General features: G+C 41.2%; 2 protein-coding genes across 3 annotated transcripts in view; both read right to left on the minus strand.

The window, feature by feature from the left end:
* entrep2 (endosomal transmembrane epsin interactor 2) overlaps positions 1 to 24,123 on the minus strand; it is a 111,803-nt gene extending 87,680 nt beyond the window's left edge. For both annotated transcript variants that reach the window (XM_085183448.1, XM_085182697.1), the window contains exon 1: positions 21,108 to 24,123. In XM_085183448.1, the coding sequence (XP_085039574.1) occupies positions 21,108 to 21,356 (249 nt within the window). In that variant the 5' untranslated portion in view covers positions 21,357 to 24,123. The remainder of the gene's footprint in view (positions 1 to 21,107) is intronic.
* A 1,451-nt stretch (positions 24,124 to 25,574) lies between these two features.
* The window catches only part of tjp1a (tight junction protein 1a), a 99,961-nt gene continuing 98,949 nt past the window's right edge, over positions 25,575 to 26,586 (minus strand). Inside the window, 1 exon segment of the mRNA XM_085138242.1 lies at positions 25,575 to 26,000. Coding sequence (XP_084994368.1) covers positions 25,906 to 26,000 — 95 coding nt within the window. The 3' untranslated portion in view covers positions 25,575 to 25,905.

Genomic DNA, 26,586 nt, shown 5'->3' on the forward strand with positions numbered 1-26,586 from the left:
TGATTAAGTCAGAATTTGCATGTGTTGCTTTTACACAACTGCGACGTGTACGGGCTCTTTTTACACACTTTGTTCAGACTCAGAGGTAAAAAAATTACTTATTTTCCACACAGAAAATAATTCAGCTATCAATAGGGATTTTATTGAAGATTCTGATCTATAAGCAGAAACAGTGATGCCATTAGCATCAGTTAAATCCTGTTATTATATATCACTTGGCATGAGTTGTATCATCAGGAGCAGAACCAACATCACGAATCCGCTTTTGTCTCCCTATTTCTTTTTAAAAATCAGATTCTGTGTTTCTGTGGTAGGGGGGTAGAAAATAACACAAATTCTCATATTTGAAACTCTACAACAATCTATCTACAAATTGATTATTCATCAAATAGCCTTACATCTACAGCCCATCCTGCCGCAAACACTTGCAAATGCAGCACATCAGTATTCAAACTCCAACACAATCACCTCTGAGCAGTGCTTCTCTGAACAAAGCTCTGGGCACAGCCCCACATGAGGGACAATCAATCCCGCCATGAGTTTTGTTTTGTAATTTGTCCTCTTAGAAGATGTGAGAACATCGCAGCCAGACTGCGTGGACAAAATCTAATTTAACATGCTTCAGCTTGTTCACTTTGTCCTCTCCCAACTCCTTGATCCCCCTACCATATTGTTACACTGATCAGGTAAGAGAAGGTGCAAAAGTTAACATGTCGTTCTGACTGTGGTTTGCCACTGAGAGACCGGGGAGGCTTAGAGTCTCAAAAAATGCAATTATTTGTTGCAACACTGGTGAATTGTGCTTGTTTTTATTATATCATTTTAAGGCACGGTATGAAATTTGGCCATTTAAAAAGAAATACAAATTTCAGGAAGTGCACTGTGACGTGCAGCCCAGGTAACATGCTTTCATGAGCAGAGGTTCAACTCTGCTCTGGCTCTGACTGACAGTGTGACATTCTCATCAGATCCTTACTTGTCATGTTTCAAAAGCACTGCTGCCCTTCCATGTTTGAAGTTCACAGGTCCTCTGTTGTTTTTTGACTCCAGCTGTTCAAAGACAGCTGCTGCACCGTCCCCACATGCACAGCTTCAAATGTACCCTGAGGTCTCCTTTGATGTGTTATGAACAACCCACTCGCCAACCAGATCACCGATGGACAGTGATCCTAAAACAATGTATTATTATAGTGCCAAAGACGACAGCGGATGCAGTATAAAATTTTAATCCGTATTGAAACACCATCTTTGTTCGTGTAATTTAATCATCAGCGGATACAACATAAACTTGTGCAGAAAGACTTGTTCTTATGATACTTGTCAACAGAAAGCTCATTTTGCCAAACTGCACACTGATAGCTTTGTCAGTATCTAAGACACGCTCTCAGAGTCACTGTATTAAGGTTATTCAGATTACTATGTGTGCAGGAATATGAAAATAAATGCTTTCACAGGTCAACACAGAGTCCTGTGAAAACTCTCTTGTTCATGTGCCACCAGTTTTCTTAAACCAGTCAATCGCGGTTGTATATATACTGACTTTGAGCAAAAAGCAGGGTAAACTGGCAGTCTATCACAAGGTTAACACAGAGAGGAAGACAACAAATTATGGTCAAAACTATCGCCAACTTAGAATCATCAATCTGAGGTAAGATGCGTGACTCTGGAGTGTGGGAGGTAACACTAACCGAAAACCCACGCAGGCACAGGGAGAACACGAACTTCACTCAGAAAGGCCACAGCCAAACATCATATACATGAAGTACATTAAATAAAATCGCCAAGTTATTCTCCTTTATTTTTGCTACCAAATTAACACCAATAACACCACCATGCCCTGAATTGGCAGCCAACCTTAACCGTAGATGTAAACGCACTGCAAAAGTGATCCAGTACGAGCATAATTCCTGGTAGGACCTATCTGATGCAGTGTCTTGCTACTAACAAAATGTCACTACTTTTGATCATGTTGCTGGGGGCAACCAACAATGGTGAATAAGCTGTAATGGAGGAACAGGAGCAGAAAAAAAACCCCACCACACAGAAGACTGTGAGCTGAGAAACAGAGTGACTCATAGAGAAAAAACAAGCTCCAGAGATGGTGCAGAATACAGACATGGCTTTACGCTTATTATCCTGTCCGGTCTAATGGCTTGAAGGATCCTGCAGAAAGTACAGGAGAAACCAGCGGTACACACACAAACAGATGTACAAACTAGAGTTGTCAAAACACTTTTTTAGTCCTCCAGTGGCAGCTAATGAGAAGGATACAGAGGCAGCAGACTCATTAGTCCACTGAACCGCAGCTGTAATTGACTTCAACCAAAAAACATTTCACTCTCCTTCCTCGTCCCACTAATAGAAGTCACTCTTCTCTTAGCCCTTTGCTGTGCCATTGCTTTCATATTTCTTGTCTGCCTGTCACTTCACCGCAGACGAGCCTGACACTCTGATCCTCATTCGCTGGGAGAGCTTTCTCTTTCCTACGTCGCCCTCTTCTTCTTCTTAATGCCCATTTGAGCAGACAACAAGACGCATACCCCACCTCAATTCCCTCACCGCCTTCAAATAATGCCGAACAGCAACAAGCCATGGTAACTGTCTCCGGTTGCCATAGTAACCAACCTTGACAAGGTCACAATCAAAGCAGATGTTTAGCAACAATACTGCTTCGGTTTTCACAATTGTAGGTGGCTCGTCAGCACATCGAGATGCTTCCACGCTGTATCATAAGCCTTATTTCTTGGAGGAATACCGAGTGTGACTGTAATGCAGCACGTGTGCCGAGGATTCATGAAAGTACTGCACCGAGCTGGTAGCTCAAACAGTCTCATAAGGCAACAAGTGATTTTCTAGGTGTTAGCCCTCCATATGTCTTCACTCGGCTGCTGATTGTGGTGAATTTGTGTCAAAGAATTTTCCCTTTTTTCCTGCAGCACTAAAATGCTGCAAAATGGTGATGTGATTTAATTTTTTTTCCTGGAAAACAGTTTTATTTTTTATTTCCGCGACACCATATCAAAATCCCAAAGTACTGCTAAGTGTCTCCTGCCCAGAAAATAGCAGAATATCAGAGAAGCTCTTACATTACTCAGACAGCCTGCAGCAGCCTCTAATACTGCAGCTTTGTACCCTGCATGCTGTCCACTTTCATGCCCACAGCTTTCTTCACAATTGAAATACAATGGTATAAGAAAGAGTGGCACATCAAACAAAAACACCCGTGAAAAGCTCGTCAAACAGTTTTACAGCATCGATTTTTAAAGTCGGGAGAAAACTGAAAAGATTACTCTGAGATATTAAGTATTTAGATGAAACCTGCTCTGTTTCTTTCTATTCAGACAGGAGCAAACAAGTTGGTGCGTGGTCACCTTAAATATTATAAGACTGTATATAAAAGATGGCTGCAGTCAATTTTGAAGTCTTAATTATGCTCGTCTCCATCTCGGCTTTTGAACGGGACGCAGTGAGCTTTTAAGGTTGGATTTGAATGAGAAATAGAGGAGCACAAAGTAGTCACAAATTTATCAATTAATCAAGTTTGTTAACAGAACATTCAAGAGAAAACTGACCCGGTTAAAAAAAAACACGATCTCTAATTTCGCATTTTATCCACAGCTGATTCTTCTCATCAGCATGTGATTAGATAGTATAAAACATGAGTAAGGCTGCCCCCAATCATTTGTACATGCAACCAAAGCTCATCATTTCTATCTGTTCTTTTTTTGTTTCTTTCTTTAATGTGAATGTCTTTCTCATCTTTTACCTATTTGAAAAAATTGAATAATTAAAAAAAAAATCACAACATAGTCACAGCTTAAATTATGAACCGCTTCGTAGACCATAAATTCATCTGGAAAATGTTTACTGGGGATAAATCTGGTGAGCAGGAAAGTCGTTTTTTCCCACAGACCTCTATTTAATCTGTGTATTTGATGGGGACTGGAAAGAATGCAGGTTTAAGACGGCAAACACTGGTTTCACTGTTTTTGTCCATCTTTTATATATAGTCTATGCAAAAAATAGAGAACCACATTAAACCAGATGGACAGAGAAAAAAAGTAAAAACACAGACTGTAAGATATTTTTGCTTTAAAAAGGAAAATGCTATTTATCAAAAATACTTCCTTGCTCTGTTTATCCAGTCCCACTCCTCCAGCTCTAAAATAAACACAAGCAGAGAGTTTCATGCAGAGAGATTCCTGGCTCTGGTCCTCCCTTACTAAGCACCGACTATAATGTTTAGTGACAAAAAAAAGCTTATAAACAGCATATTTTGGAGGTTTGCTCTGCAGTGCTGTAGTATCAATAAAGACCTGTGCTGAGTACAGAGTTATTGAAGTTATAAAGTGGAAAAGTTTTCTATGTTTCTGTGGTTTCATTTTTTTCAAAATAGAAAGGAAAGGCTTGCTTTTAGATGTATCTACTGTCTAATGTTTCAAATTGAAATAAATCCTTCATTGTCTACTAAGCTTGTCAGTGGGGACTAAACCCCCCACCACCACCGACCCTTCCCTTCGCTGAAATTTAAAAGTGCATTCCCAGAAGTGCTCGCACTCCTGCAGCCACAGCTGAAATGTGCATCCTGCAGAGACGTAACCTCCAGGGACAGAAACAGGCAGCGAGTCGGATCAAAAAGAGTGTAGCTCATGAGCGGGTAGGAGGGAGATGAGGCATGCTAACCAAGCTGAAGCAATGCCAAAGGAAACACTGGCAAGAAGGAGCTGCAAATATCAACCTGAGGCAGGAGCTGATGGCCTGGGGGCAGCTGGCCTCCTTCATGCTGAGCAAACACCCACATTGCCAATCATCCTCTGCAGCAATCCGCACCTCTTCTTTTACTTCACTATACATTTCTTCCTCTTCTCATTTTATCGCTTTTGTTTCTTTTAAAAAGGAAAGAAAAAAATCTACTCGTGAATTAAGAGGGAAAACACAAACTCTCACAATCCACTTCAGCCTCAGGACCGCGTGAAATAAATTAGCGTTTAGTACTATTCGCTGTAGGAAGAAACACTGAGGAAAAATTCATCTCCTCTAAATCTTTGATGTCTTTCCAGTGCACCACAACAAAGTCAACAGATACTCAAAGATGCAAAATGGGACTAGCAGCTAATACGGGGATGAAGATATGCTAATCTGAGAAGACAAAGCCATCAGTGTTTACTACAAGACAATTAAAAAGAGAAACTAAAACCAAGGTGTGCAGTGAGAGGCTGCCAGCAAACACACAGAGCAGCAAAGGTGAAGTTACAAAGCAGGACGACAATGTGGAGTGAAAATAAGATGCCCAAATGTTTTATGTTTTTTTCCCCCCTTTTTAAGTTTTGATGTGTTCGACTGTTAAATCAATCAGTGCTGCACTTTGTTTCCTCCTTCTCCGGCTTCTTTGGTTCTGTTTTACACTCATATACACACTCGGGCAGATGCACAAATATGCACAAGTCCTTGGAAAATGTCCAGATATTAATTTATTGGCCTGCCTCGCTCTTGCCAGCTCCATCAGTATCGATCAAACAACAAGAAGAGCAGAAAACCACAAAGAAATGCATCATTTAAATGAAGAATGACTTAAAGATTATGTTGCTGGACTCTACTGGGAGACAATAGCCATTATGTTATGTATTAGGTGAAAAATCTGATCGCTGCTCTGCTACGTGTGTGTGCATGTGTGTGTTTTCCACTGAACGGTAAATGCTCCCTCTGATCGAGTGACCTCTTGTAAGCCATTAACTGTCGTTAAAGGTTTGACCTCTGACCCGAAGAATTTATCTTCAAGGCTCACCTGTCCAGAGAGCCTGATTTCATCCTTGGTACCCATAAGAAAGTCTTTCAGCCTCAAAAAAAAAAGATCCAAGATATTCTTGCAGGAGGGGACCTTGCAATTGTGGTGAATGTATTTTATAACCTGCTCCAAATATATCCCTAATTAACTTACACACAAACTATAAATACATACATTTATGAGCTCGGCTTGTCCTTGCTGCAGTTTAAAATGAACATTTTCACTGTTTCCACTTAATCCCTCTGATGCACTAAGATAATTGTCCTCAACAGATTCTGTCAGTAACTGTTTTTCCTCATTTTGATCCTACCAGCATTTCTTTATTAATATTTATTTTGGGGATTTTGAATCTTTATTTTATACTTTATCATCATCATCACCTTTATTTACAGTATAGAATTAAAAATATAGAATTTACAATATAGAATTGATGGGAAAACAGCGAGAGAGTGCAGGTGAGTGACACGCAGGAAATAGTGTGGGGCCAGACTTCAGACTCAGGCTTCTGAAGCAGCTTTCACATGGGTTGCCAGCTCAGACAGGTGAGCAATAGCGGTGCCTACTAGCATTAAAACTTAAAAGGTCAAATAGCTGAATAAAACATGTTTTTTGAAGCCTCGTCCCTCCTCGTTTGGCGCCAGTGGATGCTTTTTTTGACAGAGTTAAAACCTGCATGGTTCACAGTCCACAATGATCTTTATTTATTATTTATTGGCAATTCACTGGGAGGCTGGGACCAATATTAGCTACTTGCTACTCTAATGATATTGCCATTTATAACAGAAATTTTAAAAGGAGAGATGGGAGAAACATCCTTTAGTCACCAGTTTGGCACTCTGCAAACTCTGTGTGGTATTTGCAAGAAAACGGAGTGAAGGTGTCTTTAAGAACAAAAACTATCAGGCGAGATATCAGAATATCCGATCAGAATAAAATGTGTAAAAGTACTGGTCTTAGAAATCTAAACTAGCCCTTATTGCAGCTCCTGAGTTCACTCTGGCTCCTCTCTCTTTAAACTTCTCCACAAACTTGCTTCTGATTGGCAGCCATTTGCAAACAGAAGGTTTGAACAGCAGGTGAGAGGAGCTGTGTGCCAGAGAAGAACATAATAAGGATAGTAAGTATATTTACAGTCATCACCATACAGAAGAAGAATAGAAAACAAGCTCTTAGCTGCAAGGTTTCTTTGTAAATACAAACTGACTTCATTATTGGAAACTTCAGCCACGTTTAATGTGAGAATCCAACACCGTAACAGTACATATGACAAAAAATAAGGAAATATGGCCCAATTTTAACAGATATTTATTATCCAACTGCAACTCCCCTAAAATTTGAAAAACACTGCACAATGGCTTTTCTGATATCTATGATATCCACCCACTACCAACTATAAAACCTTTTTTTAACTTTACACTTCAAGTATGGCACTAAGGCTTCGCAGTGCTCTAATTCATCCCAAAGGTGTTCCATCAGATTGAGGTCAGGACTCAATTCTTCCACTCAGTTCAGTTCTTCCACACCAAACTCTCTCATCCATGTCCTTATGGACCTCACTTTATTCACTGGTGCGCTGTCACGTCGGAAGAGTAAGGGGCCAACCCCAAACTGTTCCCACAAAGTTGGGAGAATGAATTTGTCAGAAATGTCTTGGTGTGCTAAAGCATTAAGACTTGAAGTTTGAAGGTAATAGACTCTGGAGAAAGTTAGTGACCTCTGACTACTATGTGCCTCAGTATCTCTGTGATTTTACATCCTCTACCACTTCATGGCTGAATTGCTGTTGTTCCCAATCACTTCCCTTCGTTATAATACCACGAACAACCGGCTGTGGAATATTTAGTAGCGAGATGTCTGTGTAGGTTCTCGGTCATGCAGGTCATAGTAATCTAAAGAGCTTGGGGAAAAAAACAACTGGACTTCTTTAAGTTTCTGGACAGGATAAGACTCAGCGGTACATCTGCAACTAAAGGACAAAGGTCACTCTTTCAAGGATGCCAGTGTTCACATTTTGGACATAGAAGACAGATGGTTTGAAAGACGAGTGAAAGAAGCCATCTACATTCACTGCGATTGACCATCCTTGAACAGAGGGGGAAGCTTACGACACCAACTGTCTGCCACCTACACTCCAGTTTGGAGATCCCATTCCAGGCGCCTTAACGACCACTCACATTCTCCATCAGTTGTTCTTAATAAGTCACATGATAGGATGAAGCAAGGTCTCACAATGGTTTTACCTGAAACCTCTGCTGATAATGACCGAAACCTTTTTTCACAGCTTGGCTCATGTGATGAGGCACATGATCAATAATGGCTCAAATTACCCTTTTAAGGGACAACTCCCACATCCCAGGGTTTAAATACCCGGGACTCTCGACCATTTAGTCTTAGAACAGAAGAAGTTTCACCTCTCATCTGAGAAGCGAAACGTCTTCAGAAAACTTAAACAAGTCCAGTCACTTTTCTTTCCAAGCTCCTTGGATTTAGTACCGAGGAATTTCACTTAGCTCCTGAGAGCAGTCTGCGTGGCTAGGTGCTTGGTTTTATACACATGTAGACATGGAAGTGATTGGAGTTCTTGGTATTATTGTGCGAATCTGGATTTTTTTTATTTCCTTTTGCTTATAAATATATGCCTTCCAAAATATTACTGTGACTATGAAAGAAGTTTTCTGCTCTTGGAATGAGTCTCATTTTGACTCTCGCTTTGGAAGTTACACTGTTATGCTGCTGTGTTATAACGGAAATGCCTCTTAGGCTGTCCTGGTGCTCTCGAATGACCTTTCGTACAGTCTGATTAACCTCTTGAAACCACTTTCAGCAGAGAGGCCGGCTACTTTTTGTGGGAGTGGGAGACGAAAAGAGAATAAGATAAAAGAATAAATACTTCAGAGCAAAGAAATGTTTCGCGCTCGCTCTTCTTACCCTGCTTTCAGTTCTAGAGGAGTATGCGCCGCCTGTAGCTATGATAAACCCACTTTGTTGCTTAGCCTGTGTGCACACACACTCTAGACAACATTCAAACCAGATAAAGGTGCACAAGCTAGATCTCTTAGTCCTACTCCAGCCTTGTATAGACAGATACAAAGAGGGGCATAGTCAAACACCTGTGACCTCCCCTCCCACATGTGTACACACATAAAAGCACCATCCCAAACAACACTAGTTGCTAATCATAGAACAAAGAGAGACTGCAGTCAGCAGGCTTTTCCAGTGATCAGCTATAGAAAGCAGCAGGGAGGGTCGGCAGGCAGCTTTGTTACACCAGGAAGAAGATACAGTTCAATTGCAGGTAGGGGATAAAAGTCAAACACATCAACAAAGCTCCATATGTCTGGCTGGCTGTCTGTTATTAGACCCCCATACTATTCATGGCTTGTTGCAGCATGCTGACGAAAAAAGCTTTTTCAGCCACAAGAAAGTAGTAAACATCTCTCCACTGAAAACTAGCCTTTCAGACTATATAAAGCACAGGTCTGCTTCATAAAGCCCCTCTTTTCTGTAACATTTGACATGAATACAGTTGCAAGATAAAACATAAGCACCGGTGTCGAATAGTTGAACCACCTGCGAGTGTTTCTCTTAGTGTGACACCTCCATCTTCTAAACCGACAACAGAATAAAAAAGTATCACGTTAGACATTTGCCTTTGGTCGTTTTCAGCCTCCCTCTCTCCTCTCAGCTCAGTTCAACCCTGCTGGCCTTTTCTATTCCACAGTCTGCAGGCAGACCTGCTGGCGGCCGGGTCAGAGCTGTTTGTAAAGAAGTGCAGCATCAAGCATTCTGTCTGACACGTCCCAGGCTGTGGGTCAGACTAACGCCCAGCCACACCGCAAAACAAGAGCCAGAGGAGGAGAGAAAACGGAGGATTTATGAAGGGAATCTGTGATCTCTGCACACAGAAATACATCAAGCATTCCAAACATGAAACTATTTCCCTAAACACGTGAACCCGCTTTCTCTTGTCTCTGTCCTCCTGGACATATTTACAGGGGTCAGCTCGGGTCTGAAAACATCCAAAAGAAGGGAAAACCTACAGCTTTCATCGCACGTCAACAAGCTCCACTCTTCGGAGATCAAAGCCATGCATAATGTAGGCTTTTTGCTGGGTTTTTTGTATTTGGGTGTGCATAAAATTGTCTTTGAATATAAAAGACTGTATGCAGAGATAAAATGTGCGAGTAAAGATATGTGTTTAATCAATGTGAGGAATTTAGGGATCCCCTCCAGTTATGATAATATGCTTTTCACAGAAAGTCTTAACTTTTAATTGACTTGTTAAATATTCTTAAAAGAAATCTACATCCTCTCCCTCTCTGAAAATAATATTTCAAGACACTAAATGGGTAGAAGATCATTCCTTTTTTCCCTGTGAGGACTTTTCTCAGTGGACTTGGATTCATGTCTCCACACCATCCATCCATATGCTGTAGGACGCGGGGTCATAGAGCATATCCCAGTTTTCATTCACTAGTAGCCTTAGTATGACAGGTCAACAGTCTGTATAGGGCTAATGCATCGTCACACTTCCTTCTAAATTTGAGGCAGTTTTCACCTGTATTTTGGAGTCTCCTTGAAGAATCACATTGGGACATGTCCAGAGTTGTCCTCTCCCACATGTAGCACAATGCAGGAGACAGTCAGTGTCAGAAGCAGTCTCACTGATTGGTTTACCTGAGAGAGCTGCCTGAGCAGACAGTGCGAGGAGGCAGGATAGGCGCTCCCTCTGTGTGAACTCTGTCAATGGTTATTTTGAAATCAGGAGCGTGGGTACACTATGGACAGATTACCAGTACATCGCTGGGCATTCCATTAAAACTTGTTTAAAAAAATATAAAAAATTATTTCTAACCCCCAAATATTTTTCTGTGTAACTAAATCTGAAATGCTGCAAAGCTGCAGGAATATCCCAACAAATGTTCCTAATAGCCCTCAAGCTTCATTTTTGATTAGTGATAAAATTATGAAACACGTTTATATCACCATCTAATTCAACACCTCTGAAAACGTGACGCATACTGTACAGGACCAAAATAGCATGAAAAGCCCGCGCTGTGTTGGCGTGCACGTGTTGGTTCGGGAAGTGATGAGATCATGAGATACGGGACGTGTAGATAGAAAGAAAAGTACTCTTTGGCTCATTGATTAATGGTTTAAAAACATGTGGAGTTCACAGGTTACAGTTACAGTTGATAACGTATTTTTTTGGATTGAGCCTCTTAGTCAGAGCGAATTTCACAATTTTGGTCGTCTTTCTTAAGTTTTACAGCGTATCAGACCTACAATGTTCAAACTGGTGTGTATGGTTGCACCAATCTGACAAGCCAATACCATGATATGCTTTTTATTTAATTTATTGAACCACATTTTATCTCCCAGCAGCAAAGGACTATGGTGGTGGGTGGTTTTTTTGTTTTTGTTTTGAGGGTTTTTTTTTGGATTAATCAATGCTGTCAATCATTTTGGCACAGGCTTTGTTGGAGACTATTTGTTCAAAATGTTGTAAAGAAAATTCCCTTTATCTATTCTCCTCAAAGAACACAACAAGAGGCCGCAGTGGATACAATTAATACTGTCAGATCTCCCACTGAAATACAACCCCAACATTTATCTTTTTTTTCTTTCCACTTCACAGATGACTGCTTTGTCAGCCAGGCGTAGGACCATGCCAGTTTTTCCAGCTTGGTTAATTGTGTGCTTTTTTTGGGACAACATGTAACAAAGAGACCTGAAGAAGCTCAGATCGTCCTGGTCGTGGTGCTGAAAACAGAGAAACCCAAAAATATCAGCGATGCGAGCTAATGGAGGAGCGAGGTGAGGCAGAAAGCACGGACGCGCCCGGGCGAGTAACCGCAAAGGAATTAGATGAAGCTGACAACTTGAAATATTACAGTGTGTGTTGTGTGTGTGTGTGAAATGGTGGCAAGGACACACTGTTCTCTTCACCATTATGGTGCTCACTGGTAGCACTGGAGTAGGGGGGAGAAGGCACTGGAGGGTCCTCAGAGTAATAAGTAGCACGAGGCTGAGTGCCTACTTACTTAATATGGAAAAGTCTGGAAGGAAAGTGAATTACAGCGGTTCAGCAACACCTCGGGATGGACTGTAAAACTACATGACATCATCACACCACACGCATGCATTAAACACGCGAGTGAGATCACCGCAGAGATGTTAGAAAACCACCGACGGCCAGAGTGAAAATGAAAGTAAGCACAAATCAGATGATTGATCAGGGCCCATCTTGTTAGCTGATCAATATGAGATTTAAGAGGAGGCGGATCAGCCACGAGTGGTCTGGTCTGAGTCAGAGCATGTGTGCTGACCACAGCCTCCATTTAATCTGAGCTGACACGATGAGTGGAGTGGCTGAGGAGCTAGGAGCAACTCAGACCCTGCAAATAATATATAAAAAAATAAAAAATACTGAGATCACAGTATTTTTTTTTTTAAAAAAGCAATGAATAAAACATTGAGACATTTATTTTAAAATCTTAATGAATTTGATTTCCCAGTTGCTGGAAGATGAAATTGCGATTGAAAATGCAATTCAATCAATCAAACGTGTGCATGAGTAGCCACGTTCTCTGTCGACAGGCTGGAACTAATGGCTGCATGAGAACAGCAAAACAGAGCTTTATGGTCAACTCAACGCACTATTATACATTGATTGTGTGATTGTCTGTATATATTTGAGCCGGTATGGATACTTTTGACTACGTATTGGAGAAAATCCAAAATGAAATCTAAAATAAAAATAAAAGGACTCAGTTCTTGTTTTTTAGTAATTTAAATCACTGTACAATGGGAGGGGGAAAGTGATCAAGCATAGTATTTCAGTATTTTGCGTTACAATATTGTATCAATACAAGGACACTAGATATAAACATTTTATTAAAATCTCATGCACCACCATCCCGAGATAATGTTATCCGAGCAAACTTACATTAAATCGGCTAAACTGAAAAAACGTCCAACACTGGACAAATTTAGCTTGACAACGTGACCTCCTAAATCAGAGCAAGCTAATGGATCAGTCACATGAGAAAAGCTAGCAAAGGAATTTCCTTTCATCTAAAATCAAATAAATGTTGTTGTTTTTTTAAATCGGTTGCCTAGAGATTGCATCTAATTTTTATAAGTCTGCAACCAGCTGCAACTTTTGGTGACTAAAGGGCAGCTCTCAGAGATTTTTTATTTCTGTCTAATTTATACATGCAGACAGATTTCCAACATGTTGCCATCACTCTGAATGAGTCTTTGTCAATGAGCACAACTCGAGGGGTCTCAACCCAACTGGCTGTTTGTATTCTGGTTATATTTTTATAGAATAGGAAGGCTGCTGAGCACAAATGTAATAGTTAAATGTGACTTCTGTCTAGCAACTGATATGTGATTTTCAACAATTTGTCACAGTTAATTGCTGTATTATTAGAAACAGATTGCATGTAATTGCCAACTTGACCCCATTAAATTGCAGACTGATAGCAGACTGACTCTGTCTTATGACAACATTTATCGCAGGTTTTAGCAACAGTGCCAGCATGCTTGCTGAAGTGAGATACCTTTATCTTATTAGATAAAACAGATACTGACAGTTTAACTTTGAGGACATAATTTGCAGTTGAAAAAAGTGATAAATTAGCACAAATACTCGGCACTCAACACAGAATTTTAAAAACCATAATAATAGCGTATCCTAGGGTGTCTGGTGATTCCCACCTCTCCAGTAAAATCATTCAAAATTACACAAAGAAATCTTAAAAGCCCCAAATTACATAAACTTCTGATCACAGCCCTAAATATCAGAGAAAGAGAAAAAAAGACTTTGAGTGGGTTTAGGTAAATTATCTGTAAACCTGCTCTACAACCTGTGATCCTTTTAAGAGTCATTTCATCCAGAATATAATTCATTTTTTAAAGTTTGGAGGTTGTGTTTTACTAGTTCCAGTTTTACTTTGAAATCGCTCACCTCCTCACATTTCAGGTAGTTTTACTTCTGGTCTTTGTTCAGGGTCCCTCCAGTTTTATACACCAGCTGCTGCTAATTATCCAATCAGTCATTCTGCTACATATACCACCTGTTGTTTACTTTCATCTTATCAGACTGTCTTTGAACTCCCAGGAATAATGTTTTCCTGTAATTTCTTCTTATTTCCTACTGTCTGGTTTCCGATCATCATCCTAGTGTTGAGTTTTCATCCGTTTTATGCTGCTTACCTGCTATCCCTGGCTGCTCCTGTCCGACTGCCTGTTTATGACTGCAGTCTGAGATTTTGCTTGTGTTTGGTGCCCTGCGGTTGTGTCCTCTTTTTCTGTGACTATTGCATTTGCAGCACTGAAAATTGCAGGATCACAGTCCTCTTTTACTCCATTTATGCAATTTCTGGAGACGCTCCAAAAACATCTGAGTTCAAACCATCGCAAATAAAACTGCTAGAGATGAGTATTTCAAATATGTACATTTTATTTTTTATTTTTAAAGTGGGAAAATGTGTTTTACTACACTGAGTGAAGTGACGCATTAATATTTCCCTGTACGCTGATGAATCCAGGGAATGTGAATCAGGCATCATTGTGTATCATGACACAAAACTTGATTGGGGAAGCAGTTGATGCACAAAAAAGCAACTAAATAACAGAAAAAAATCTTCTCTTTATAGTGCTGAACAAAAATATTCCATTTTATATTCATATTTAGTAGCACCAAAAGCACAGATTCAAACAAGAAGGAAGTTACTCTAATGAAAGGCAAAGTGCAGAGAGTAGCACCAATAGGACGTAAGTTACTTTGCTGAAAAACGCCTACCAATCACTCATGTAAGTGTGAGCTATTCACGTGCCGATTTATATATTTTGGAGTTTTATTGGACCTGAAACTATTGCTCATGCGAACCCTTTTCTAAACACACGCACAAAGAAACCTTAGAAATGCACCAGACTCACTTGACACTGAGGTGAAAGTACTGATATTCACTTTAAAGGCAGAGAAAGGCTTACAGAGTGTAACATTTATACTTCTCTTCTCTGTCTGCTTTCATGTTATGAGTCATGAGCCAAAAGCAAAGCATTATTAATAAATATGTCATCAGTATTCCTGACAACAGCCATGAGTTTGCATCAGACAGAAAGGCTTTTTGTCAAAATCATCACGATTTCCACAGCAACAATACTACAGACCTGTGTTTGTGTTTGTGCACATGTGTGCTTGTGTCATGAAACCTGTTGCCTGGATACTGCTTAAGCCTAATACGCCACTTAATTGATGTTGATTCACACTTGTGTGTAGTAAAAAATAGAAAAGAAAAGAAATAAGTGAAGAAATCAAAACAATTTTTGCACATTTGCCTTCATTTACTACTAGAACCCACTGGTCTCCTTCATAAGAAACGAAGGTGTAATACAAACCATAGACAGCTACAGCCGATTATGATTAGATATGTCTCGATCAAAAACCATTCAAATAATATTATTTCCAAGTAAAGGTATAGAAGTACTCTATTATATATACACTAGTCTGTCTGTTTCATGTTAAGCATTTTCCCAGTTTTCCAAATTAAAGTATATTTGAATCATACTCTTTTCGATGAAGTGAAAGCATTTTGGCCATGCAAGTGCTCAGACAGATGTGCTATATAGACCAAAGAAGCTACAAGAGGTCCTTGGCTAATGAAACTCATGCTCTGAAGCTCCTGTCACAGTTTTTGAGCATTTCACAGTAGAGTTTATGCATTATCCACGTCTTTTGTTTTTTGGAAGAACAAATTACTACATCCAGATGAGAGGTTGAAGTGCCGGCTGAATTTATAAGCTAAGGCTAGCGAGCGTGGTTAGCAAGTTTGCTAGCTTAAGTAGCATATGTAACAGAAGTACTTCACTTCTTAGATGGTGTGTAGCACAAACTGAGCCACACTATTAGTCAGATCATTCCATTAAAAATGCTCCAGACAGCACAAACAGGCTGAAGAGGGTTCAGCTCATTGACTCCAATTAGTCGAAGTGAACCTGGGCAAACAAGCTATCTGCAACAGCTCCCTGTGTCGGCACACCTGTCAATCATGGCAGGCCCTAAGCCTATCAATCCCACTATAGCTGTTATGAAAGGGTGAAACCATCTGTGGTTTTGTGTACTACGCTCCAAACATTTGCCATTTAATGAACATTGGTATCTATGATTACTGGTTTATCACATGCTGCTACACACATATTTCTCCAGAGTTTTCTGCCATATTTAACACGATGCAACCACTGGTTGCTATGTAGATTCCCCAGCTGGTTGACAGTGGTTTCCGGAGATGACCGGCTGCCTCTGGGTGAATCAGTTGCAAAGAAGGTGCTGGACCAAAAAACCTCCTCTGCTCTGGTTGCTGGCACGGTTGTCTGTAGTTTTTCATATTTTTTTGCAGATACTTGCTTTCTACTACACCAGCAGTAGAAAAACTTGAAACAAATGCCACGCACACTGGAAATGCAGAAGTTTTGACTTACGAAACAAGTTGTCTACAACACTGCCTTAAAAATGAACCTTATCCATTTCCAGTTTATGGCACACATCACAGCTTCTGATCAGTCTGTAGGCCGGCGTGTAGCTCTTAAGTTTCCCAGAGAATGCTATCAACTTCCAGAAACCTCTCATGAACTTATTTTTCCTTTGCAAATAATGGTTGTAAGATGGTTGCAGACCAGTCTCTAGGCATGTGTGATTGGGACCTCATTCATTTGATCCTACATTGTCATTGCGATTGCCACACATCCAAAATGGTGAATAAGTTAACCTCACATGGTTAGTGGTCATGTGTCTGCAAAACTTCAACTGACCCACTTTTAGAGCCAGCTTCAAGTAGCCACTGGAGGAATTCCAGTTCCAGGACATGGAACTATCCTCTATCCAATACAAGTTAGAGAACACACAAACCTGTGTTGGTGTTGTTCCTGGACCACCACAACTAAAGCTGGTCCAGATTCAAAATTTCAGGTGGCAAATCTCATTGTTGTGATGTAATAGTTTTGAGATGCAGAAATGCCATCACACTACACGCCAAACACTAACCCTAACCCCAAAGCTATAGATATAACTCTAACTTTAACAACAGCCCCATAACCCTAACCACAATTACATCCTAATCCCCAACCCCAACTCTAATCACCCCCTTTTGTTGGATCGTTTACTTAGGTTTTTAGCCACATCCCAAAACTATGGCATCATAAAAATGTGATTGGTCACTTGCAATGTTAGACCTGGACCAACATACTGATAATCTGGGAACAACACCAACACGGGGATATCAAACACACCTCAGAGAACCAAAGAGACAGAAAGACAGGACAACTTTTGTGTTGCCATATTTCATTCAACATGGGCTTTCGCCCTCTTTCCACACATACAAAGAAAGAAAGTGCCTGCAACACAACAAGAACACTCAACAAACAGTCCCACACATTAACACACTTGAGCAGATTAGCGCAAAATTTGCTGACGGTCGGTGCTGAAAATGCAGCAGAAAGAGCTGCCGCACAACAAAAACCAAGAATACCATCTAAAGCTGCCTTTGTTATGGCCTAGTCTGTAGATGTGGTATGTTGGACTGTTACTTTTAAAGAGGCTCTAGCTGTACACAGAAGCAACATCCCTCTCCTTTAACACAACCAGGAAAGCGGGGGAGGGGAAAATAAAAGGAGTAAAATCCGTTTCCAGAGCTCAAGAGATGAGGAGAAGGAATATTCAGACCGAGAGAGTCTGAATTTGTAAACGATTCCTGCAATAACTCGCCGTGATGGATTTCAATATTCACGTAACTGCCTTTCTTCTTGAAAAAAAAAAGACAAGCAGTTTGTGTTTGTGTATTATGTGTCCGGGCGCTTGGATAAGTTCCAGGTTTAACTCGAGGAGATGCGAGATGGACGGTAATTTGTTCTGCATCTCAGCTGCTGACAGCTGCGGCTCGCTCTCTGGCTCGCTCGGCCATGTCGTCTCATTCATTAACCAAACCTGGCAGGGTGGTGTGAGTCGCAGCCAACAGGTAAATGCGCTGGGATTTCTGGCCTCGCGCAGAGCCTGCGGTGCTCGACGCTGCGGCCGAGAGTCGTCTTTTTGGTTGGGCTGTGGTTTGCTGTGAGAAAGTGCAAGATATTCGAAGGATTTATCTTTGTAGACCAGGCAATTGTGTGTGTGTGTGTGTGTGTGTGTGTGTGTGTGTGTGTGTGTGTGTGTGTGTGTGTGTGTGTGTGCAAACTCTGAACATCAAAGCTGCAAAAAAAATATTTTTTCCAGAGTGGAGAAAATCAGGAGGGTCTGAGGGAGGTATGCAAAACATTGAGGTGGGATAAGCGTGTTAATGTTTCTGTGTGTGTGCGTCTTCACCTTTAGACATTTTTGTGAGGACAGAAAATTGGCATGCTATTATACTTGTGGGGGCCAACAGTCACTTATGGGAACAAAATGCCTGTCTCCACGAGTTTGAAGGCACTTTTGAGGCTCAAAATGTGGTTTTAGTGTCAGAGTTACAATTAGGTTATCGTTAGATTTAGGCTAAGTGTTAGGGTTGGGCATTCATTTTTGATGGTTAGGGTAAGCAGCTAGGGAAAGCATTATCGAGATTATTATTGAGATCGCACAACACAAGTCATCACACAGAGATCTGTAATGATGTCCCACAGTTACTGCACGCAGACACTCCCAGAGTACAAACACACACACACACACACACACAAATAAGTACATAGGCTGACTATTTGTTGCCACCTTCATCATTAGCTCAGTGGCTTCAAGGTTCAATACTAACTAAATTACCTTGCTGTTAAGAAGCACAGCGTTATCATTTTACCCCCGGCGTCCGGGACGTGTGTCAGCAGCAGGCGAGGCTCGTGTAGTCACTTTGACCGGGATACATATTTGTCTTCACACCATGAAGACTGCTAGCTGCTCAAAAACAACATTCACTCACATCGAGCGATGGAGACAGACACGTTCTGTATCAAAACTCAGATTCGCTCTACAAAGTCTTTAAAACTATACATGGTGGGCTTTTGTGTACAAATACACTCATCTTATTATTGAGTCAATTGACAGAACAGAGCTGCAAAAAGCTTCTTGTTCTACCTGATCAAGACGCTGCAGATTCATCATCTTCTTGCAAAATGCAAATGTAGTTTCTTTAAATTGAACTCGCTCATTTTTCTTGCTGATATTATAATTTGACATTTCAAGTCCTATTATGCACAAAGTGATGCTTTGCTGCACCTGTTTTCACTCTGGAAGTGGCGAAGGCTCCATCAGAAGCCAAGAAACCACGTTGACTCACAAGGTAGAGGAATATAGGATATTGCACAGAAATGACTGGTGTAAAATGTAATTTAACCAAACATCTGATATAAAAGCTATCATAAAAACAAATGAGAGAAAGCTTTAGTTTATCAGAAGTACTGCTAGCAAAAAGCCACACACAGGCTGCTCTGCACATATACACAACAGAGAGTCTCATTTATGACAAACCAGCAAGAGAGAACAAAGAAACAATGAAAACTTATAGCCAGCTGAGGACTAATAGTTCATAGTGTGTGGCATCGTGGCTTAACGTGTTACACGCTTCTGGGAGATCATACCCACTTGACCCAAGATACAGAGCACAGGAACAGGTGTTAAAGGTATCAGGTGACAAATTACACATCACTGAAACATCAAAATGATTTTGAAGCTGAAATAGCTGCAACATGTTCCTTTAAGACCAATTTGGTGCGAGGCATCAGTGTGCTGAAAAACTGCTTTCTTTTTTTGCAACATTTATCATGACCAAAAAAAAGAAACAAAAAAAGCCTTGTGGAAATGTTTTAGTCATTCTGAGCATTTTATAGCTCTCGATATTTCAAAGAGTGACTTTCAGTGTCTCGTTGCCTGTGGGCAAATCACTGCCATCATTTGTCTCCAGATAGGCAGCTCAACTCAACCGCATTATCTCGGGTTTTGGCGCCACAGTGTCCGATGGTCTCTTTCTGCTGGTGAGCTATTTGTTTCCAGCACCTTTCTCAACCAAAGCATTTTCTCCAAACGTTACACACCATCCTTCCTCTGAAATGACCTGACAGAGGATTGATTTCAAGCCACAAGGTAGCTAACTGGGACATTTTACAAGGATATCTCAGGATTAGAGAGGCAAAATCTTTCTTCTGTGTGATTCGTTTATTTCATTTCCCCCCTGAGATTATGTTACAGTATTCACTGATGTTAATTGCAAACCTACTTTCGTGTAAAAGACAAACAGTGAAGCACTCTTGAGAACATGCTCGAGTTTGGAGCCATCGGTTACTAGGCAGGTTTTGTGGTTTTCCTGAAGACGGAAATGCTTGTTTCTCATCTGCTTTTTCTTAGACTCATTTTTATGATTTATCTCATTATATTAAATTTTAAGGACTGTTTTTTTTTCTGCAAACTTGAGGCACGTGGGCTGGAAAACTCGTGCACAGCTGAATCAAGGCACAAAAGATGCAGGTTTCAGATTTCCAACGTGCACCACAACAGGCTGGTAGACCTGTAACACGTTCTGCAGAAAAGTTGCCCAAGGCACTGATCAAGAACGTACGCTGACCTTTGAACTCTGATCCCTGCGGTTGCTTACTATTCCCTATACACTCCCACACACAGGCTCTGACGCATGCTATTTCTCAGACACACACACACACACAGGCAGATGGCCCTCATGCTGCACACCTCCCCTCACCCTTGTACTGTGTCCCACCGCCTCTATAATTAATGGAGCAAGCCCTGCTCGAGGTCTCTGGTAGGATAAAAAAAAAAAAACGAACAAAAAAAAAAACAAGGAAGTGTGTGTTCATGAATATTTACGGAAAACAGCATGAAAATTTCACACAGAAAGAAAAAAAAAAAGATTATCCCAAAGTATCTTACTGTATCTTACTGTGCTGAAGGCTTTAAAATATCCTCATCTTTTTATGTGTGTGTGTGTGTGTGTGTGTGTGTGTGTGTGGTATCACTGGTTTCCACAGAGGCTCTGTATCCTCAAAGCTAATTGCATAAGATTGGCTCTGTCCTCCAAAAATTCATTTAGAAGCTAATTTCTTTCTGTCATGGCACTACCACGCCAAGTGATTTGGCTCTCTCCTTGAGACAAACCAGCTAGAGCCCTCTAAAATCCTTATGTTACAAAAAAATCAACTTAGTGTTCCCTAAATAGCCAATTTCCTCCACATGCTTTGGAAAATAAAATAAACCCGATGATGTTAGTCTCCAATTAGACTGCAACACCTGAAGATAATTCAGATCCAGACTGATTCCTAATGCGTGTATTGTGCGTGTTTTACTCACTGAGAAGCCTGCCCAGAACGGACAGGAGTGCCGGACTCTGGGTGATGTGGTGAGAGCCAGAGCCGCGAAGCTCACAGCCAGGATGAGACTCCCGAGGACCATTTGAGAGACTCCCAGAGCCAGCATGATCCTCGTCCGGGTACGGTACTCCCTCAGCCGGGACAGACTGCGGGACAGCGACGCCGGGCTCAGAGACCCCGGGCCGCCTAAGCCACTGCTGCCGCCGCGGGGCAGCGCGTTCACCGGCATTGTGACGAAACGATGCGACCGAACCGGGTTACACAAATGCAGGTGTAGCAAATAAAGGTAACAACATCCGATCAGAAACAGAAGCCTCGCGTATTTGGCCCGCAGTGATCTGGCAAACGGCGTGAGTCGAAGTCAGAGTCCGATGTGGAAGATTTTCTCCATCACTTAAGATGCTCGGAGTCCCTCCAATTAGAGATGCTCTGCGGCTGATGGGAGGAGAAAGGTGAGCAAAGAGCGGGCTGGACGAGCCACCGGATGTTTACCAAAATACGCACAGATGTTCTGAACGTCTTCAAGTCGAAACACGGACAATAAACCTCCGGAGTTCCTCGCTGACTGCTCCAACAAGAGCCCATTCCTGAAAAGTCAAGACGCAAAGAGAGGGAAAAAGCCCCAAACGCTTCATCCTGCTGTCAGCCAGCCTTGCACCATTGTCAGCCTGTCATGCTCGCCTCTGCAGGCTCTCCAACAACTCAAAAGCGAGGGCTGAAGCCTGGATAAAGACGCGCGTGGACAAAACACACACACACACACAATGAGCCCACACTCCTCCTAAACGCACTAAAAAGCCTAAACGTTTGAGCCCACGCTGATGGGTTTCTTTTTTTTCTGGGTCTTTAAGTGTTTGAACACCCCCCCTTTCAGGTCTGAGCGAGCGGCTTTTCTCTTCTTCGGTGTGAGAGGCACCAGCCGTGCTTTTCACAGACGACAGCAAATCTAACAGCCAGGACAGGAGATGCACACTGCGTATTGGAGATGTGCCACTCTGTGCGTGTACATGGCGGCGGGCTACACGGAGTGTGTTTTACTCTTGATGGTGAAGGAGGGGAGGACTCCTGCGCTATCAGGAAACAATAAAGACTAAAAATATTAGTAATAATAAAGAAAATCTGCCCGCCATTTGTTACTCCTCCTGGTGTGTAATTGGTTCACTAAAATAAATGAAAGAAACTGATATTTTAAGTCCACGTGTGTCTGGATTTCATGGCTTAAAGTGAGTGCGGATTAACCTTAGCTCCAGCAGCTCCATCGGGGCATCTAACATTGACTTTGTCCTGTCCTTCATCACGCAAGTAAAGCTTCACTACGGGGGAGCTCCGAGGAGTTAGACCTTCCAATTATCATCAGTAAAATATGTCACAGGTCTGAGTTTGCCATGCAAAACAAAGTCCGATACGAATGGATATTAATTGTGATCACTAACATATCCAAACAAGATTTCTCAACTTGTGCTGGGACCTCACGGTTCATAGGGATTGATAGCAACCTGCATCCTGCAAGGCTCCTTCAGCTCTGCAGATGTTGTATTAAACCGGTTTTTCAGGTGCTGCGTGGTTTTTTCACGCATTTTATGAAAAATATTTCAAAGAAACCAAGCAAAAACCATTAAAGTCGCGTCGATACATGGAAAAATAATAATAAACGTTACTTCCATGACGATTTGGTACGTTCACATCAAAATCACAGCTGAAAGATTAGCCCCGTCCTGCGGAAAAGACCCATTCACAGCTCACCAGCGCCACCAAGCGGTAAGCAGCGGTGATTATTGTTTTTACCCTAATCTGTTTTTTTCCTTTTTAGTGTCATTTCTTTCTGTACTGTGTGTCATAGATGCTGCTTACTGCTTTCTGATTACTAAGTGCTACATTTTTTTTATTAACCCTGAAACCTTTAAATAGTGTAAATATATTTTATAATCCATTCATGACTGTAAGTCCATGATAAAACGATAAAATCATATTTTATGCATCAGCCGCTGAAATAAAATATAGCCAAGCATTCACGTGGATAGTTCAAACAAAAATACAGTTTATTAAACTGGTTATTTGAAAGATGTCCTCAACACAGTCTGAACTCTGTCAGGCAGCTTTCTTTTCATTTCTTTAAGCAGTCTTCAGGAATAGTTCGTCAGGCTTCATGAAGGACACTCAAAGCTCTTCTTTGGATGTTGGCTGTTTTGTTCTGTTTTCTGTTAAAATGATCCCACACTGCTTCAATAATGCTGAGGTCTGGGCTCTGGGGAGGCCAATCCATGACTGACAGTGTCATGGTGTCGTTTTTCTGTCTTTTACTGCACTGGCAGAGTGTTTGGTATCGTTGTCATCCTGAAAAATGATGCCAATCAGACACTTTTCCAATGGAATTGCATGGTGGGCCAAAATCTGACCTCTGACAAATCCAATGTAGATAGTGAGTGTTGCACTTCTCTTCTGAACTCCTCTGTATATGTTGACCATAATTTTAACCACAAATTTCCAATTTGGTCTCATTTTTCCATAAAACTTGTTGCAGTGAGTCTTATGGACCTTTTGTTTTTATATCCAGGTATGCTTTTACTGCATTAGCAGTGTGTTTGAGGTCATTGTTATGACCAATTATCTGAAAAGAATATAGAAATGGGCAGTTTCTTAAAACCTTTTGCACTATACTGCATATTATATATAAATACAATACCCATCCATCCATCTTCTTCTGCTTATCTGGGGACAGCAGACCTAAGCAGAGAAGCCCAGACCTCCCTCTCCCAAGCAACCTCCTCCAGCTTGTCTGGGGGAGCACCAAGGCATTCCCAGGCCAGCCGAGAGATATAATCTCTGCAGCATGTCCTGGGTCTGTCCCCGGGCCTCCTCCCGGTGGGACATGCCCAGAACCCCTCACCCAGGAGGCGTCCTTATCAGATGCCCGAACCACCTCAACTGGCTCCTTTCGATGTGGAGGAGCAGCGGCTCTACTCTGAGCCCCTCCTGGATGGCTGAACTCCTTCCCCCATCTCTACGGGAGAGCCCAGCCACCCTTCGGAGGGAGCCCATTTCCACTCAGAAAGCAGCGGCGGAAATACAAAACCCTGTAGGTTAAAAAAAATAACTAAATCCTTACCCACTCTTTAATTTAAAAATGATTTTATTTATTAATACAGTGGTATACTTAAAATTGTGTTGCAGAGGAGAAAAAAAAGTCAGCCACAAGTGAAGAGCTAATATCCAATAAAGCCGTGTTATATCTAAAAGTAAAACAGTACTGGTGTGCCATACGTAATATATTGTCTATTAGTACAAAAATACATTTAAGGGCACACAATATAGCATCCAGTATCAGAAATCAGTGAGAGGGACACTTTGAGAGCACACCCTTCCAAATGAAGATGTTTTAAATGCATCTGAGCCGCAAAGACTTTCCTTAACCCTACGTGGACAAAGTAATAAAAATAGAAATAAAAAAAAAAAAAAAAAAAAAAAGACGACCTTTTTGAGACCATAAAATAGCGGTGGCAACATATCGGTAGAAAAGGTGTGATGTATTATTGTTAGGTTACAATTCAAAGGCTTGAAGGTATGCCCATAATACAAAGATAACCACTTTCACTTCCTTCTGCTTTTTTAAAACATGTTTTCTCTAAGTTTTATACAAAAAAGAAAGACATACAAAAAGTTCATTTACAACAAAAAAGAAACAAGGCAATATGCTAGCTTTATTTACAGCCACTTCTTCTCAGATGGTTTTTTGTTTTTAAGCAATGCATAGCAGATAAAAGAAGAGCATACCTTTGTTATCTTTTATCAACCGTTTCTGCGTGTGCTAAACCCAAGTTTATTTATACAGAGGGTTCACAAAAAATGGCAAAACAAATGACATTATACCATAATTTATCATAACTTAGTTTTTTTTTTCTTAATGAAAAGTGAATAATCTGCAGATAAGGCATCACTGCTTATTTGTGTGAGTGCAAAGAGTGCACAGAGAAAGGAAAGATATTAAGTAGATGTGAGGAAGGAACCGAGGAGGCTACTGGACCTGAGTAAAGAACATGCATAGATCTCCCTCAGGCTGGAAGGAGAGAGGTGGTGCTCAGTAAGAGAGGAAGTTACAAAAGGTAAGAAAAGGAAGAACAGAGTGAGAAGTGTAGGAAGAACGTCTCTAAAAATGTGCTGCTGCTGCTGCTTCTTGGGTTCATGTCTTGCCACCTCCTTAAACCAACTGTATCAAACCTTCAGTAAGATTCCTTCAATGTGGAAGGGGGAAAAAAACCAAACAAACAATTCAGTCCCCTGCACTGAAAAACAATAAGATGTCGACTGGCAATCGAATTTGAGTCCAATTTGAAGTAAATATATATATATATATACTGTAGGCATATATAGCATAAATACACTGACACAGAGTTTTCAAGCATGTATGCTGCCTCAAAAGCCATACATCCATCTATACTTTTGTAAAAAAAAAAAAAAAAAGAAAAAAAAAAAGAAAAATTACATTAAACATTGCTTTATATATAAGTGTCAATCATCAGTGACGTGGGGCATGCATCATTTTACATCAAAACTTTGAAATTGAGTTTAAAGAACAGCTCGTAACGATCATTGGTGTCTCTCCTTCGTCCAGCACTGTCTGGGTCTTCTTCATGCTCCATTATTCCGTGTGTTTGTTTGCTTGGAGTGCGTCTGTCAGTGTGTGTGTAGTGGTATACGTGTGTGTTTGCGTGCGTGCCCATAGTCTTCATGTCATCCGCCATTCTTCCACATTCAGTAACATCACACCTGCTGCTTCTTCTTTAAAAGTGGTCAATGAGCACAGAGACGCAGTTGGCTCCCACCAGGTAGTTGGGGTCTCCGGTGAGAGACTTGTTCTGCCAGCTTTTTGGATCACCTGAGGACAGACAGATGGGGGGCAGGGGGGTTGATATTAGCTGCTTTTTTTTTTTTTTAATGTAAAAATTCACACCCAAACCTCTCTTTAACAGTCATGAACTCGGGCTTTCATTTTAAAAGAGCCCTGCCTGCACGAGTTAATGATATTCATGGTTTGTGAGCCACATTATGTGAATGTTTAAAGCCCGTATCTGAGGCGGAGGAGCGCGAGAGACTAGTAAAACCTCTTTGGTGTTTTTATTGAATGTCCCCAGCCTCTTGTTGACTGCAAATTAAACCTTGGTCACTGTGAGGTCTGAGTGTAATTGCAATTATAAACATGCGTATCTGTGCCAAGAGGAATCAATCAAAGGAGGCAGAGCGAGCTCAGCAGAGGTCCATCAATACAGGACTGACCACAGTGCATGTCACAGTGTGTGTGCAGCCTCTTCACTGATACAGCCATACTTTAAAAGCTTCCTCTTAAAAGAGAAATGCTCCACTTTAGATCTGTGTCAGACAGTCTGTGTCTGACATGAAAATACTAACTGGTGGACATCGCTCTCCATCCCCTGGTGTATACGTGGACTTGCTGCTGGCTGAAC

This window comes from Neolamprologus multifasciatus, chromosome 1 (genome assembly GCF_963576455.1).
Source record: "Neolamprologus multifasciatus chromosome 1, fNeoMul1.2, whole genome shotgun sequence".
Classification (NCBI taxonomy): Eukaryota; Metazoa; Chordata; class Actinopteri; order Cichliformes; family Cichlidae; genus Neolamprologus; species Neolamprologus multifasciatus.